Source organism: Neodiprion pinetum, chromosome 2 (assembly GCF_021155775.2).
Source record: "Neodiprion pinetum isolate iyNeoPine1 chromosome 2, iyNeoPine1.2, whole genome shotgun sequence".
NCBI classification, from domain to species: Eukaryota; Metazoa; Arthropoda; class Insecta; order Hymenoptera; family Diprionidae; genus Neodiprion; species Neodiprion pinetum.
In genome coordinates, this window is record NC_060233.1 from 24,138,738 (window position 1) to 24,156,391 (window position 17,654).

Genomic DNA, 17,654 nt, shown 5'->3' on the forward strand with positions numbered 1-17,654 from the left:
TCGGGCGAAATTCATTAATGCGATTCGGAATCCGGAGCTTCGGTATCATCTGAGGTTCGCAGCTCCAACTTCTCTACATGAAGCAATTATTAAGGGCTTAGAATTAGAAGCTATAAACGAGGCGGATTTAGGTTCGCGTCAACTTCATCGATTAAACCAAGCTGAACCTTCAGAAAATTCTTCGTCTCGTCCTTCAGATAATCAGCCTAGCTCAGATTCTCTTCCAGGAAGGAAAAATAGTGGTTTCTCTCGTTACAATAGATCAAACTCCAATCGGCCTGTCTCAGAGTGCCAGTTTTGCGGCGTGAGAGGACATATCGCGAAGAATTGTTTCAAACTCGACCGTCAGTTGAAGACTGCGGAAGATTCGTGGCGCAATAATGCCTCCAAGAGGGCTCCCTCTAATCCGGTTTGGGCAGCGCAACCTTCTGTTCCTCAGGATTCGGGAAACTAGCTACCGATGTTTCGAAAGGGCGGATATCTTCGGTTTTTTCCAAGTTCCTTAGCCCTTTTGCTTCACAGTTTGTGGTTAGAGGCCTGCGTCGTATCCTCGCTTATTTTTCTAACCAATATGTCAGTTTCTTTGAGTTTTTATAGATTTTCCCCGACGAATCTGCCGCCTTTAGCTGTTCCCGATGATATCTCCAGCTGTGCTATTTGTCCGGTCTTAGCCTGGGTTCTCCGGATATTCAGATAAGATCGTTCCTTTTCTTTTATTGAATGAGTTATAAATCCAATCAATCGCGTATTTTTCCCCCAAATCTGCGTAGCGAATTGGGAATCATCATACTCGAGACTTTAAAAGGAGAGCTTCGTCACAAAATAAATCCTTTTCCTCTCTTAATTTTCCGCTTAGTAACAATATATTACTTCCTGTATTCAGACAGCGCCTATCCTCGCTGATACGCCAATGTGACCTGCTCGACGAAATTGCCCTATGAATTTGCCCCATGAATTCTTTGCCTTACCCTGGACTACTCTAATATTTCGAGCACAAAACACCATTATGTCTCTCTTAATGTACATGCTTTACATATATTTTTCCTAACTTCGGTTGGTATGTGTATAAGGGACTTGTCCCAACGTCACAATAAACGTTATTGTTATTATTATTATTATGTCGTTCTATATTATATGTATAAACATATTGCCGCCCCCCGAACCTACCCGAACTTGGCCGAAGTTACCCGAACCTATCCGGAAATACCCGAACCTAACCTAACCTAGACTGACCCCAACTTAGCCGAAGTTACCCGAATTTGCCCGAATCTATCCGGAAATACCCGAACCTAACATAACCCAGCCTAATTCGACTTGAAAATGAGGGATGGCGCATGAAGCGCGCAGGGTGGTGAACCCCCCCTCTAGTATGTATATATTGCAACGTACCGGTTACCCGAGCATACACGTAATCGAATATACGCATGATCGAGAAACATAGAAGAACCAAGTTAACGTGAGCGGGATAATCTCTACGTCTACGACGAGGCGACAACACCGAGGGATTAAGCCGACTATACCTATAAGGACCACGCTGAGCAGTAATAATCTCACCAGATAGTTTCGACGGAGCAGACGAGGCAAAACGCCCGCCTGACTCGAGAGAGGAGAGTAAATTCAAATAAATCCAAACTAATATTGGCTATTAAATTTAAAAATTCAGATGAAAGATAGATTCGAGTCAAAGCGACAATTTTGATCAAATTTGAAAAAAAAAACGTGATTTCGAAAGCGAAATTCAAACGATAAAATGAAAAGCAATGAAATAGGGAACGATATTCAAACTGATGAAAGCTAATTAAATTCAATGAATTAGGAAAAAGGAAAAAGGAGGCGACAGCATAGTAATAAAGACAGCTTCGCGGTTAATAGGCCAGGCGGCAGGGCGATAAAATCGTTCAAAACCGTAAAAAAATGTTGGCAAAGCTTTTATTGTTTTAAATGGTTTACTAGGGTGTGATTATCAAGAATCTAGGTTTTCCCCACACCCTTAAGGCCCGCGTCGATCTCCGTGAGGCTACAAAGGTACACATTTTTGGTTTTTCGATAATATCTCGTTTTCTCTTTATCGTACGGCCAAAATGGTCCTATATGAAATTAAAGGTGACAAAATTCTGTACAAAATAGTCACCAGTCCGAGAGAAGAGTGAAATTCGGTAAGAAAGAATTGATATTTACTGCATTTGTCAAAACTCGCACAACTTCGCGCGGCTACTACTCCGAAACTATAAGTCCCATGAAAAAATAATACCGAACTATTTTGTACAGAATTTTGTCACCTTTAATTTCATATAAGACTATTTTGGCCGTACGATAAAGAGAAAGCGGGATATTACCGAAAAACCAAAAATATGTACCTTTGTAGCGTCACGGAGATCGACGCGGGCCTTAAGGGTGTGGGGAAAACCTAGATTCTTGATAATCACACCCTAATAAACCATTTAAAACAATAAAAGCTTTGCCAACATTTTTTTACGGTTTACATTATTTGCTGCCTGGCCTGTAAGATTATACATATATGTATATTATATATATATTTCGTGACGTCACAAGCGGAGAAATTTCCGCGTTAAAGTGTGCGAAAACGGGGGTACGAATCTTGAAGGAAAATTTTTAATTCGTAGCTTGAATAAAAGTGTACATCCCTAACTCAATCGTTAACATAGATCGTGACAATGTTTATTATGAATAATTATGAATAAATAAAATTACGTCACATCAAACATGGACGATTGGAATGACCGATTTGTTACATATTCATCGCTTCTACGATGCCAGAATTTATTTCACCACCGAAAGGGAGTTAGGGACGTATAAAAGCATACACGTAATCCGGAAAAACCTATTCCACCAGTTAGCTTTTTATAAATGTGGCACGCTTCAACGAAGAAATTTTCAGGTCATATTTAGGTAAATTTTCTGGCACAACACGATACCAAGAGATTTCATTGCCTTATTCCTTTAGATCGGACCAGTCAAATCACTTAGTGTCGAATCACTTCATTCGACGTTGAACGTCCAGAAGCGCTGTAGTGTTTATGACGTCACGAAATATAATATGACAAGCCTGTTTAGCGGCACCTTAAATTGACTTCTCTAATCGTGTCATGTCTTCATAAATTCTAGCTGCACGGGTTATAGAGTCGATGGACAGATCCTTTGAGCCTTGTGATGACTTCTACAGATTCGCCTGCGGTGGTTGGACTAAAAACAATCCCATACCGCAGAGTCAAACTTCGTGGGATCAACTGAGTTTATTGAGAGAAGAGCTCATGAGAAACCTCAGAGTTTTGCTTGAGGAAGATAACTCTCCAAATGACCTGAGGCCGGTAAAATTAGCCCGGGCACTCTACAGAACTTGCATGGACACAGGTCAGTAGCGACGATAGACATATTATTCTTATTCTTAATTAGTCCAGTCCATATGTACAGGCATTCGACCAACTTCTATTTAGGCATGACGTAAATTTAGCAATTTTCTTAAAAATTATTTGGATGTCCGGCACTACAATCTAAAATTTTCGAACATAGCTAAGTTTGGGTTGGGAAGAAAAAAATTATTCCAAATTGATAACGTCCCGTTTTTATGCTACTTTTTCCACTTCTACACAAAAATCACGTGGTATTGTTAGTTTAATTGTAATTGGTGAAAAATCTAAACGAACCAGAGTTTGGTTTATTTCATGTGACTCTGTGATTAATAAGAATAGTGAAAAAGGAACATATTATAGTTATAAGTAATACGGTTCGAAACGGAATTTTTTAATAAATGTGTTATTAATATAATTGAGAAAAAATTGAAATTAACTAATAATACCTTCGCCATAATGATATGACGTCGTATACATCCACTTCCGTAGCGTTTTCAAGGTAACACGATAGTTGATGTATTAAGTAATGAGAAACTCTTATTTGCGGCAGTATCATTGAATTGATGAGCAAAAATCACGCCAGATTGAAAAAAAAGACTTTTTACGATGCTTCTTAATGGATATTAATTAAAATGTAAAACCAGGTAATATCTTCTGTTCTAATAAAAATATTCGCACGTTCTTTTTTCAATAAAAATGCATTTCGAAAAGGTCGTTCAGAATCTTGAAGGACCTTTCCAAAAACTAAAAAAATGGCCAAATTATTTTCATTCGTTTATAATTCAAAAATACTACTTCTTCGAATAACGTGTTTTTGCAATAAAAATCAATTTTTTTTTTGGTACATTTAGAAAGTAGGCACCTAAAACTGTAAACACGATTTTTCTCACACTATCAGACCTTGCGCTAGGAATGAGCAATATACATCACTGTTTTTTTTTGCGGGAACATCGATGTTTTTTAAGTCGATACATCGATAGTCGATGGAAAATATTGAACTATCGATACCGTCAATTCGGGAGTAAATTAAATTACTGTGCAACATCTGTCGGTAACTTATCTATAAAAAGTAAATACACATTACTGAGTTTGATAACGAATCTTTATTTTCTACTATATATCTCAATATTAATCAGAATATTCAATTAATTTAATTTTAACTCGCTCAATTTATATTAAATTCTCATATTTTATACTTATTTTTAACAGTGATGATAGTTCGAAATTCCAAATTTTCGCGCCGATTTTTCTTTTTAAAATTGTAGCGGGAATTTTTATAATTTTCGAGCTTGTTCTCACCATCGATATTAACAATCGATGTTTCGATGTTTTCAGAAGAACATTGATACTTCGATGATACGGAATTGAAACAATCGATAATACGATGTCGATATTTTTTACTAACATCGCCCATACCTATATCCCTACCTTGCACCCAAAAGAATACAGGAAGGACGGATTTTCGGTGGTTGCTTGTTATTTTTAACGTCATTTAGTACTCCTACTCTTACCGACAGAGCAAACTCACCTTTTTGCTTCCCATATTAAATAAACAAACGAACGGAAAGGTTCAAATTTGGACGGTGCGTCACTTTTTAGTAGCAGCTCTCAGGAAAGTTACTAATATCCTGAAAATCGTCAAATAATGTGTGGTTTTTTTGATTCCGCACGTGTTACCATTTCCACATTTTCCGTATTTCAGGGACCAAAAAATTCTTAGACGAGCGTTCTTGGTAGACTTGGTTGGCCGTGCACTCAGCTGATAGCGAGAGCATTTTTTATTTATGAAATCATTATAATTCCTAGTTCTCGTCTAGCGACCTCAATATTGCATGACAACAGTCTCACTATGGCTCATTTTACTCTTCATTCTTTCCGGAATTGCGCAAAGTATCTAAGCTACACACTTTTTCGCCCCTGAAGTGCGGGAAATGTGGGAATAGTAACACGTGTCAAAAAACTACACATTTTTCTGACGATTTTCGGGATATGAGTAACGTTCCTGAATTCCGCTACAAAATAACGACGCTCCGTCGGAACTTGAACTTTTTCCGTTCATTTGTTTATAAAATATAAGAAGAAAAAGGGTGAATTTACTCGGTCGGTAAAGGTAAGAGTACTACATGACCTTAGATCCTACGCGGCGTGAATTGGTAGCGGCTACATTGAAATCGTGTAGCAAGGCAACATCAAATGCGCTCTTTGAAGCTATGTGAGCTAACCATGATGTGCCCAATAAAAATAAATTATTAGGAAATAATTAAGTTGTGACGGTGAATGGGTATTCTACAAACCTTAAAATTTTAGGAAATAAAGTTTTGCGCAATCTTGACGATGTATTAGGTGTAGAGAATTATGAAATAATGACTGAACAGGCGCAAATGAAATTGATCAAGATGAATCAGTCCAAAAAGATGTCTCTTCAATGTACAAAGAAACAAAATAAAAACCAATGGATTTAGACGGTAAGATCCGAGATATCAACATTTTTTCAGACATCATGCTATCCCGCCGTTTTACATGAAAATACCGTATCGACGTATCATATACTCAATTTCAATAGATTTGACTCTCTTTTCTTATGACTGAATTATCCACTACTAACCGAGTTTAAAATTTTACGTAGCTTTCAACTGAAGAGTGCCTGCTGTAAAATCAATACTTACAGGTTCCATGGCCGAATACAATGTCTAAACTAAGAACTTATTTTAAAATATATTCATCTTAGCAAAAGTAATTGACAGAAAATTTTTACAGAATTCATTTGCCAATAGAATGAACTATATTCACTAAAATTAGACCAACTATTCGAATTGTTGGTATTAACGAGAGGTGCAATCGAAGCCATCTCAGATTATTGATCCATGAACCACTTTTTTTTTAATCGTAGCTTTCTATTTTTTCTAAGTTGAGCGGATACATTTCTAATACAAAACTTATCAATATATGATTATCTTACATTAGTTATTGATAAGAAACCTCTCCTCAGTACCTACTTGTTACGGGAAACCAGAAATCTTTGAAAAACCCGAAATGTGGGTACCCAACTTATCTAATATTTATAATGTTGGCCAAATACTACATACTAACTGCAAATAGTAAATAGTATATCCAAATAACATCAATATTTCCAGTAAAAAGGTATATCACTTTTTATCGGGGGATCCGGGAATCTGGAATATTTCGATCAAACTGATAATTTTGGGAACCCCGATGTATTCGGAAATCCCAACATTTTTATGAATCCCGATGTTTTCGGGAATCCCGATATTTTCGTAAACCTCAAACTTTTCATCTGACTGAAGTGAGTAACGATATTATAATGATAAACGTTCCCAAAAATCGTTATTTCACAATTTCAGGAATGTCTGAAATTCAGTAAATCATAATGAGGCAAAACATATTCGTATTTTGAAAACTTAACTACTTCAAAGTCACTATGCAAAATAGTAATTTTCTTCCCAATCTTTCGTTACGTTAGCGTTACTAACTTCAGCCTCAGTTTTCAGGAATCCCGAACATCTCGGGAACCCGACCAAAACTAATAGATATTTCCTGACCCGATCGGATCCAAAGAATTCTGGTACGCACACAGCCCTGATAATTGTCGATATCAAATATTGATCTTGAACTTCCCTTTCTTAATTTCCTAGTTTTCACAGTTTTTTGACTATACTGAACACCTGATATATCATAAGAATGGTATTGAAAGCAAAAATACAAATATACAAGTCTAGGGTTATATATATGTGTGTGTGTATGTGTATGTATGTAGGTGTCATTTTCGTATCCACGCTACTATTAACAAGTGTCAATCGGGTCATGGCATTGTAGACATATGTATATTCCATTTCTGTTCGTAGAAAGCGTTGAAGAACTGGGCCTCGAACCAATATTTGACGTTCTATCTCGATTGGGCTTACCCAGAGAACCTCCCCTGGGAAACGACATCGAACCTCTGAATTTAGCCAATTTATCCGGAGTTGTCCAGAGAGTACTGGGGCTCAATCTCTTTGTAAATTTCTACATAAACGAGGATGTCAGAGACACGACAAGAAACCGAATGACGGTAATACACGGAATACTGATAATTCATGAATATACAGAATACCCTCGGAATAGGGCCGCTCGTTTAACTTCGAAACAGGGCTGCGTATTCCTAACCAGGGGTAATTGATTAAACACCCGTAAACAGAAATATATAGGGGGGAAGCGCTCAAGCAAGGATTAGGTGAAGTGGCCTTATTTAGAGGGACCCTATTCGGAGGGAATACCGTACCTATAAAAGTCGTCGTTACAACTACCCATGAGAACTTATAGTACGATAATTGATTTCCGCATCAATTATTATTCTATAATTTTTTCCCCATGTGAAGCTTGATATACGTGCTTAACCCTTTAATTCATGCTGGGATGCCCAGCGTCCCACCTTTTTTTGCAACGTTTTATTAAACTACTTTTTTGGTAATAGCTTCAGAGTTTTGTAGTTCCACATGGTCTCTAAAATATTTATAAGTTTAAAAAAAAATATTAAATTTATTTATTGCAAAAATAGCATGTGTAAACAAATGATAAAAATTCGTACTTTTCCACAAAACAGCATTTTCGGCTAATCTACCATGAAAATCCGAATGCCAATTTTTACACAAACTTAATACTCGTAAAAAAAATTTCTTATTGATGTTTTACTTTGTCCGGCATATTGGATCCGCCATCTTGAATTTTCGAACATCGAGTTCAGATTCGTAATCAGCGACCCTAAAGCCCATGTATGCAAAATTTAAAGTAAACCGCGCGTAAGGAAAAATGTATACACGAAAGGCTTAAAAGCCAAATACTTTCGAAATGTTAATTGAGAATAAAATTCATGTGTTTTGCATTTTTTAACAAAGATGGAACAGGTTTCCCCTGGCTTTAGCGAAAGATATCTTTTGGAGCCTTCACGTTTCCAATCGGAGTTGAAGGAATATAGAAAGTATGTAACATCGATGATGGAGTTGGCTGGCGCTGGCAACAAGAGTGCTGCATTTGCTAACGAACTGATAGGATTCAGTACTGAAATTGCGAAGGTGAAAGTCGTTGATTTCAATATAATTCTTATTCAATCACTCCAAACCATTCTTTAATTTAAAAATCGGTTTATTGCAACGTTCCGTGGGTCATTGAACTCCCGCGCTCATCTATGCGGAAAACAATAGTCATTGACTAGGAATTGTAAGGTTAAAAAAACTGAGCGCAAGATATTCTGCTGGTAGCCGTATTTAATCTTACTAAACTGTCCTCTGTATCAATAAATCACATAATACCCAGACAAAAATTTACTGTACATGCAATTTTACTATTTATTATTGATTGATGAACTCCAAGTTAATCCTAACTTACATAATAGATAAAATAATTTTTATTAATAATACTGGTGGTCAACTTCCGTTGATAATCTTCAAACTCTTTTTCATATCCCTATGTTCTGCTAATTATATTACAAAAATCAAAACTGACTTCTATGATACTACAAATGGATAAATATCGTAAAACTAAAAATACAATCCATGTGTATATCATTAGTCATTTGCTTGCCGAAACCCGTCAACACGTTCTCTTTTCAACTTTCAATTTTCAACTTTCTGAGATGTATTTTGTAATTTTCGAAAATAATACAAGCTCATTGCTAACAAAATGTGTGTCTTCTCATTCTACCAGATTGTGACAACACCAGAACAAAGGAGAAGCGTAAATCACTTATTTCACGATATTACAGTCACCGAACTGCAGCGTCTGACGGATCTGTATGCTCAGCAGGTATGAATGTATACTTTATAGTATGTAGTATTTTCTTTGATAAAGTTGGTTATATTTTTCCTTCTATTTGAGGGGGGGGGGGGGGGGGGGGGGGGGTAATCACAATTACGATTACAAGTATATCAAGTTGATACTAGTTCATAACAGAGCATGGCGAATAGATTGCGAAGGATGAAAAATTATACGGATTACAAAGTGATTACACAGGGTAAGAGGATTACAAAAAGAGTGCTAGAATTACAACGTAAATACGTAGATTACAAAGATTATAGCGATTACAAAAATATCGCAACGATTACGACGATTAGAAAAATTATATGATATTGCAAGGGATAACAATGATTACGTAACGACTACGAGGCATACGGTACGACAGATTACAACAGTGATTAACCTTTCGCTTCTGCTGAAATGTATAATGCAGCCATGTGACAGCAAATTTTATAAAAATTGCCTGCAAACACGAATCTCCCCAGCCTGACTGTCTATTATTAATATTAAAATAAAGGAATAATTATACCTGCAACGGTTTCAGTGGAATTGGACAACGTACTTGGGTGCTGTTTTCAATAATACAAATGTTACAATAAACAATGACGTGGACCGGATCATTGTCATGGATTTGGAGTACCTTCGAAAGCTGCCAGGCTTATTGGCAAATATACCCCCAGCAACTTTAGGTGACATTGTAATTTTTTTATACGTTGTTAGATGATTCGTACACTATTTGGATTAGAATAAATGGATATGATGCTCGTGAAAAATTTTCATAAAGAAAAATTCTGCATACGGTATATATTGCAATTTGCGATAATCTCACAACATTACAAATTTTAAATGTTCAAAGAGTTTTGGTACGTTTTGCTAACTCCCTATGTCTCTTACTGACAATGAGTTTCAACTTGCTCCTTGATGTTGGAATATCTTTTCAGCAAGGTACGCATGGTGGGGTGTGTATTCAACAGTTGCGCCACTGACGCTACAAAAATTCCGTGATCTTGGATTCGAATTTTCTCAAAAACTGTTTGGACTGAAGGAGAAGACTGCGAGATGGAAAGGGTGTACTGGAAACGTGAATTCTAATTTTGGAATGGCCCTCAGTTACTTATATATACAACGACATTTCAACGAACACTCCAGAGAGAAGGTATTATCATAGATTTTCGATTTCTCATTGACTTCACATTTTTGCTAAATGGAATCATCTTTTTTTATTCCTAGACAACAAACACGAAATAAGTAGTTCAAGTTCACTGTAAAATCTAGTCATTTTTATGAATTTATCTGAAGCCAATTTCTCGATGCCGTATTTGTGGGGGTGTCGATTATGATTTGACTATTTAAAGCTGGCATAAAACCAACAAAAATAAATTTGGTAAAAAGTTGGTAAAATGCTGATTGTCAGTTTCCTGAGGCCATGGTATAGTAATTACCAATAAGCCGATACAGCCAATGCTGTGTCCACGAATGTCTTCGAAAATGTCGCTATAAAAAGACAGTTAACAAAGAAAAAAGATTGCAATATAGTACGTGTCATTGCACTATTCATGAGAGGACCAACAACATCTCCTCAATATTAAAATTGGAAAGTTTCCCGTCACTGCTTTTTAATTACGGCATTAATTGCGAGATCATTACTTCTGTGCTATTGACTCTGTAGTTGACGATGTAGCGGGCAATTGTGGACTTATGGTTGATCTGATACGTATACGTACTCCACTATTAGCTTCATATAGCCCTTTTTATCCATGTCTTGAAATTAGTTGGCTTGATATTTTACCGCCAATAATTCAAATATTAGTAAACTGTATGCTACTTGGGTTATAAGGAATTGTTGCAAGTTTTTAAGTACATTTTTAAATTGATTATATATTCAACTACAAATTACTTTGATAATGTGTAATTTTAAAAATTTCAATCACCAATTACTTTCGCAATGTAAAATTGAAGAAAATTCAATTACTTGCATAACAAATTATTGAAACGAGTTCGATTAAGTATTGCTGTGATCATTTGTGAAAAATGAATCGAAAGTCAGTACTATCGTGAAAATAACTTTACTCGCAGTTAAACGTTAGCACAATTTACTGCTCGGATTATTCATAAATTGAACGATAAATTTGATTTCACGCACTGATTCAGCATTATTATTCTGCATTTAAATAATTACCAGAATCCTAACCTAACCCAAATAACGCAATGTGTTTATTTCACAAGTGAGTTATATATATTACTATTTCAAAGCGCTTCGGTAGATTTCAAAAATGGTTGGTGCTGAAAGATGTACTGGCTATACATCCTCAACCGAAAGTGTGTCTTGTCGACAATGTTGAATACTTTATGATGAGATAAAAGTCGGAAAAATCAACCACAATAAAGGCAATAAGAAAATTAAATTCGAATAATAATAATAATACCCAAAAGTTATAAATAAATTGTTTAAACAAAACATTGTTCAACAAATTTTTCGTGAATTTTTTATTCTGCCATGTGAAATAAAATTGAGAATTTTTTTGAACACACATGAAGATTTAAAGAATTTCCTCATTATTTTGAAATTTCCATTTTCAAAAATTTAAAATTTTGAAAAATGGAGGAAAAATCGTGAATTTTGGATACGTTTTCGTAAAAACATTGTACATTACAATTAATAAGTTTCCGGGGCATTGAACGAATAGGGTCGCAAATACAGCCTTTACAAATTTTCGAAAACAGAAATTTCAAAAGAATGAGAAGATTCTTTAAAAATTCATCCGCATTCAGAAAAATCAACGAATTCATTTCACATGACAAAAAAAAACTGCCTAAAAATTTGTTAAACGACGTTCGGTTTACATAATTATTTGATAACTTTTAGGCATTATTATTGTTCAAATTTAATATTCTTATCACCTTTATTGTGGCTGATTTTTTTCGATTTTTATTTTATCACAAAGTATTCAATATTGTCGACGAAACTCACTTTTCGTTGAGAATGTATAGCCAGTATATCCTTAATTAATTACTATTTCTACAGACGGTCAGATGATGATGTACAACTTGGAGTTAAGGGTGCCGAAGACGCCCGAGACGAAGACGAGTGAATCATCGACTTATGAGTATCGTTTTATGTATTAAATTTGGGATTTTTAAGGCATTAGAAATGCTCTCGGACATTAAAGACGCATTCGATGAAATGGTCGCGGAGCTGGACTGGATGGATGCAGGTACAAGAGCCACAGCCCACAAGAAATTAGCAGCGATAAGACCATTTGTCGGCTTCCCGGAATGGATAACCAATCCAGACCGTCTGAATGAATTTTATAATGGCGTAAGTGATAGTGCATTTTTATTCATTAGGATATTGTATCATCTGTCAGCTCGTCTAGATTGAATGTGTAAACTGAATAGTTAAGCAGCTGGTTAGTTTCATTATTAGTTAGAAGCAAAACGTGAAAATAGTGTTTTTCGCGTTACTTTACATTACTAAACAAACCAATTAATGTACTAGTAGTACCATCAAGTATGATCAAAATCTTCTGTCGTTAAAACTTTCTCTTTTCATGAAATTTTTTCTTATTGCATCATTTTATTAGTTTAATAGCAATTTATATCAAATTTTCTCTCAACGTCGTATGAACTGTGTCTGACTATTTCTAGTTTTATAAATTATGTTCGCTAGTAACGTACGTTCGAAGAAAACAGGACATGGCAATTTTTTATGCTCATCATTTGAATGTGATATCATATACAGTTCGAATTTTTACTTTTCATCATCTTTGGTGACATAAAAAAAATATTGGTTTCAATCGAAAATCACTTTTTGAATTTCGTCTAATCTTTACGTTTTAGAACCTCTTAAATCCGAAAGATTGGTTCTTAGAAAATGTCGGTCTGTCGGTCTGTCAGTGTGTCTCACAAATTCCCACGATGGTCTCGGAAACAGCTCGATGAAAAAATTTGAAACTTACAGGATTGTGTGATCAAATGATGGGCATGAGAAATCGCCATGTCGCGTTTAATTTAAACTTCCGGTTCTACCGGAAATTAATTGTTTCTCAATGTTTAATCTAGAGACCTATACCTTTTCTTACTTATTACTTTTTCTAAGTAAATGATTATATTTTTCCCTGTTTATACATTTATATAAAAAAGGAATTTTTAATTTTTTGTTTTTCAGAATTTTTTTTTCCTAGTTTTCTTTTAAAAATTTTTCATTTGGCTGTAAAGTCCTATCTGTTACAGATTTTTCACCCGGCCGTTTTCGAAATAATCGCGCCAGTTTGTCGGACATACCAAGACTTTTCCCTTCTCCTGCTGGTGAAAAGTGTCGCGAAAAAACTGTTTTTCCGGCTTGTTTCCTTATTATTACTTTTTCTGAATGAACGATCATGTTTTTCTGAGTTTGTTTATTTATATCAAAATAAATTTACAAATTTCTTTATGAATTTGTTACGGGATGGATGATTGTGATCGCGACGAGCGGATATCGATGACCGCATCCATACCCAGGCGTGATGTTATCACGGCCTATTTCGAGTTCGTTACCCGTCGACTATGCGCACGTGCGCATTGGGGAGTTGAATGTTTGAGTGTGTAATTGATTTATTGTCAAAAATATGAAGAGTACAGTGAGAAAATGTGGAGGAGGAAAAAGGGAAGAGAGGTGAATTTACATATTGACTAAATGATATATGACTTAATAGTGAGTATATAGGGAGAGCGGAATGAAGCGTTGGCGAATGCAAAGAACAGAATACATGATTAGGGTTCCGGGAACGAGAGGAGATAGTTGGGTGAAATGGAGAGTCTACTAGATAGAAAGAACGAAGAATAAGTTGTGAGTACGAAGAGAGACTGAGGACGTAGCAAATTTTTTGAAAACTTTTTTTCCCTCTCTCTCTACCAATAAACCTATACCTTTTCTTTTTTCATTAAAAGTATCGCGAAATATACTATTTTCCGGCTTGTTTTCAATCCACGAAGATGGGCTGTTCGAATTCATGCATCGATTACTGTAATTTTAGTTGTGATTGAATGATATTGTTTTTTTGTTGCATCAGGCTGAAGTGGTGGACAAGAGGCTTTTTGAGACGTTCTTGAAACTGACCAATATTGGCGTACGGAAGAGTTTAAATAGTTTGAGAAAGGAGCCTGATAAAAATAGGTGGATTTCAACCGGAACCACCGTGAACGCATTTTATAGCGCTATCTTAAATTCCGTCAGTAAGTAATAAATAATATAATTCATGGACCATTTAATAAAATAGTATCGAATGAAACTTCACGATTGCCGTAAACTCTTTCAATTAAAGAGTATAATGTCATGGCATGAATATAAACATCGCTTTTATAACGAATCTACCCAAAAAGCAAAAACCGTGAAAATATTATACCCTGAGATTTTGAGGAGATGAATCACTCCAAAGCCAGGTACCATATCAAGAAGACCCGGAGACCAATCTCCTACCGAAGCCCGTAGTTTCAGGTGGGCCAATATATTGCAACCGCTTGGCGGCGCTGCTAAGCGTAGAATACTTGCGCAATCCGACACTACGCATCTCCACATTCATCTGTTTCAAGGTAGGAAGAGAAACTCGAATTAATTTTAATTATTTGATTGTGCAATACCGCATTGCGCAAGTATTCTACACTTAGCAGCGCTCACTGATATCTATACTAATCGAATGGCTGACTACAGCATCCTCGGCTTGAGTCTATTAGAAGCAGACGAAATCGACACCAGCGCTTCAATAGCCTCCATGGAACTAACGAATCACGTGGTTCGCTGTGTATGTCATTGGTTAAAGTGACAGAACCACATGACTTGATCTGTTCCTGATAGGCTACCACCCTCGTGACCTGTTAGTTTAAGCTTCTGTGTGCTGCAAGCATAGGAGTCAGCCATCGAGTTAATATAGAGATCAGTGATAGCACTGCCAGGTGACTGCCATATACAGGCCTACCCTCACCACCCGAATTCGGTCTCTTGGTCTCTATCGTTTTCCACGGTACATCCATGGAACGTCTCTAGACGGTTCTTTGTGTTGATTAGTGATATACAATAGATGCCTGATATCTTCAAAATATCATTTTTAAATTATCAAATAAGATATGAAAACCATCTTGAAATGTTTTCTAAATATTTCCTTGGTTTTTGCTGCCTGGAAAGGTTTCTCAATTTCCACTTCTGGTTTACCTGAATCATTCTTTAATTTCAGCATTTCCTGCTGGCATTTTGCATCCACCATTCTATGGTAACGGAATAGAGTGAGTTGAAAATTTTCAAGTTGTTAAAGTTAAGTAAAATAATTTAAGTGTTTCCAATCACTAGGTCAAATTTACTGATAGAATAACCGTCATGCTATACCGATGGATAAAATGCTTTGTGAAACTGTTATTTTTGAAACATATAATAGATGTTATAAATATTTTTCAACATTTTTTGGGGATATTCAGAAAATCCACATTCATTTTTTTATGAAAAATGCAACAAGTTTTAGAAAAAACAAACATCATTTTCCGAATGAAACTATAATTTATTTATTTCTAAAACTTGCAACCTTTTTTTATTGTTGTAGTCTTTCAAAATTAGGAGTTTATCAAAAAAATGTATACAGAATTTTTTTCGGCACAAATACTACATTTAAATAGCAGTTTTCGTTACAAGGGCGTGAAGTGGGATGAAACACGAGTCTGTGAAATCTTACGCCTGCGTAACAACAAAACCGCGTCCTTTACGCACACTCGTATACGAAAACTCAATTTTAGGTGCCTCACGTCAATAATATTATAATCTCGATACTTTTCTTCACTTAGATCAATTAATTATGGAGCGATGGGGGCCATAATGGGTCACGAATTGACGCACGGCTTTGACGACCAAGGTAAATCAAATTATAAAAACGGTGGTAGCCGTTTAAATTAGCTTCAATATAATAATTAATACAATTGTGTGTACTTCTTGCCTCGTCCCCGAGATCACGAGATAGTCCCCCTACTCCAAGCCAGATAGTGCCACAAGATTTAAAGTTAGTAAATAAACTTATTTTAATAATGAATTTCATTCGTCGTGCGCTCTCTAACTGGAGCTCCATTCTTTTATTTTGTGCCGTGCAAGCGGCACCGGATTTGGGTTAGAAATGTTTTGTACTCCTATAATAGAAAAACTCAAGAAATCTAGTTCATTATCTGAAGATAAAGAAAACAAAATTGATCTCTACAGAAGTTTGGATATTGTGGAATTAAAATTGATGGACAAAGAAAACCGAGATCATAGGCAGAAATATTCTCAACACTTACTATTTTTATTTCTAGTTATCAAAATGGCTGCTCATTTACAACCTTAGAACAAGGCTGCTGTGTGACAATATGATGCAATACTGATGTCTATGTATAGTAATGTTCACTAGTGCTTTTGGCTTCCGGCTATCTTGTTTGCGGTTCGAAACAAAATGCAAGTTCGACTGACCTCTGGTATAAGCGCTTTGTATAAGTAATAAAAATGACGTAATAAGTCGCTCGACTCGTACGAAATTTATGTGAACGTTTGAACTCTATGATGGCGAAAATCTGAACAGCTCTGTTGGGAATAGAATTCAAAGCTAATTGGGGGAATTTCAAATTCTATCCTAAATTTGGATTTTCCTCCATCGCTCGTCCCAAAGACACGTTGACCCGTGCCATAATAGCCCATGCTATTTACACGCGATCCAAATCTGTCTGTAACTATTCTTGGTGTAAATATTTTTGCGAAATTAATACCGGCATTGGTTTCCAAAAGACAACCAAAACAATGTGCCAAAAATTGGTGTGGGTATGGTGGCAAAGTTTTTCAATAAAAATGAAAATTCCGCCGTAGCCGAAACACACGAAGTGACAGTCGGCGGGTAAGTAATATTTTATACCATTTATATATTTGAGTATATCATTATGGTCAAAGTTCTTTGGATTTGATCGATAAATCGTGGCTGCTCTCTCATATATATGTGTCATTCATTAAAATTCAAAACAAAATTTTATATGAAGTTGTCGAAAGTGTATTATAACCTCAAATAGAATCTAAATCGCAGTCTTCTTCATTTATTGTATTTTTTATATACCTCTGTATATCCATGAGAGTGTACTGAAATTATTTATTTATTGATATCAATGAGCATCTACATTTTCCACATACAAGGTGTTTCAGTATGCGGGGAACACCGGGCACTTACGGATTCCTCGCAAAAAAAGACTAAAATTACTCTTGACAATTTTTTTTTAGAGCAACGGTGTTCGATTTAGAGCCGATTGAAGTCCACCAATCAGGGCGTAGATGGAGCACCGCTGCAGCGTTGGCCGGGCGAGAGGGTATCATTTCTATAATAAGTTGTGGTCCTGCTACTACTAGATTGGTTCTTAAATCAATTCGGGGCTGTATGACGAAATTTCCCAAGACGATGATGATCTGCCAACGTGCACCATAAAGGCCATTCCCCCGAAATGTATGCCACTCGTCCAGCCTCG

The 17,654-nt window shown here is 36.0% G+C and overlaps 1 protein-coding gene across 5 annotated transcripts in view; it reads left to right on the forward strand.

Moving 5' to 3' along the window:
* Positions 1-17,654, forward strand: part of LOC124211091 (endothelin-converting enzyme 1) — a 54,928-nt gene that overhangs the window by 30,400 nt on the left and 6,874 nt on the right. For 4 of the 5 annotated variants that reach the window (XM_069133283.1, XM_046609803.2, XM_046609805.2 and 1 more), the window contains 10 exons: positions 3,127-3,372; positions 7,235-7,440; positions 8,264-8,440; positions 9,072-9,170; positions 9,706-9,850; positions 10,103-10,317; positions 12,304-12,480; positions 14,213-14,375; positions 15,371-15,419; positions 15,969-16,036. In XM_069133283.1, coding sequence (XP_068989384.1) covers positions 3,127-3,372; positions 7,235-7,440; positions 8,264-8,440; positions 9,072-9,170; positions 9,706-9,850; positions 10,103-10,317; positions 12,304-12,480; positions 14,213-14,375; positions 15,371-15,419; positions 15,969-16,036 — 1,545 coding nt within the window. Of the gene's footprint in view, positions 1-3,126; positions 3,373-7,234; positions 7,441-8,263; positions 8,441-9,071; positions 9,171-9,705; positions 9,851-10,102; positions 10,318-12,303; positions 12,481-14,212; positions 14,376-15,370; positions 15,420-15,968; positions 16,037-16,466; positions 16,650-17,654 lie in introns of those variants that run through there. The other variant, XM_046609806.2, reaches the window with a different exon arrangement.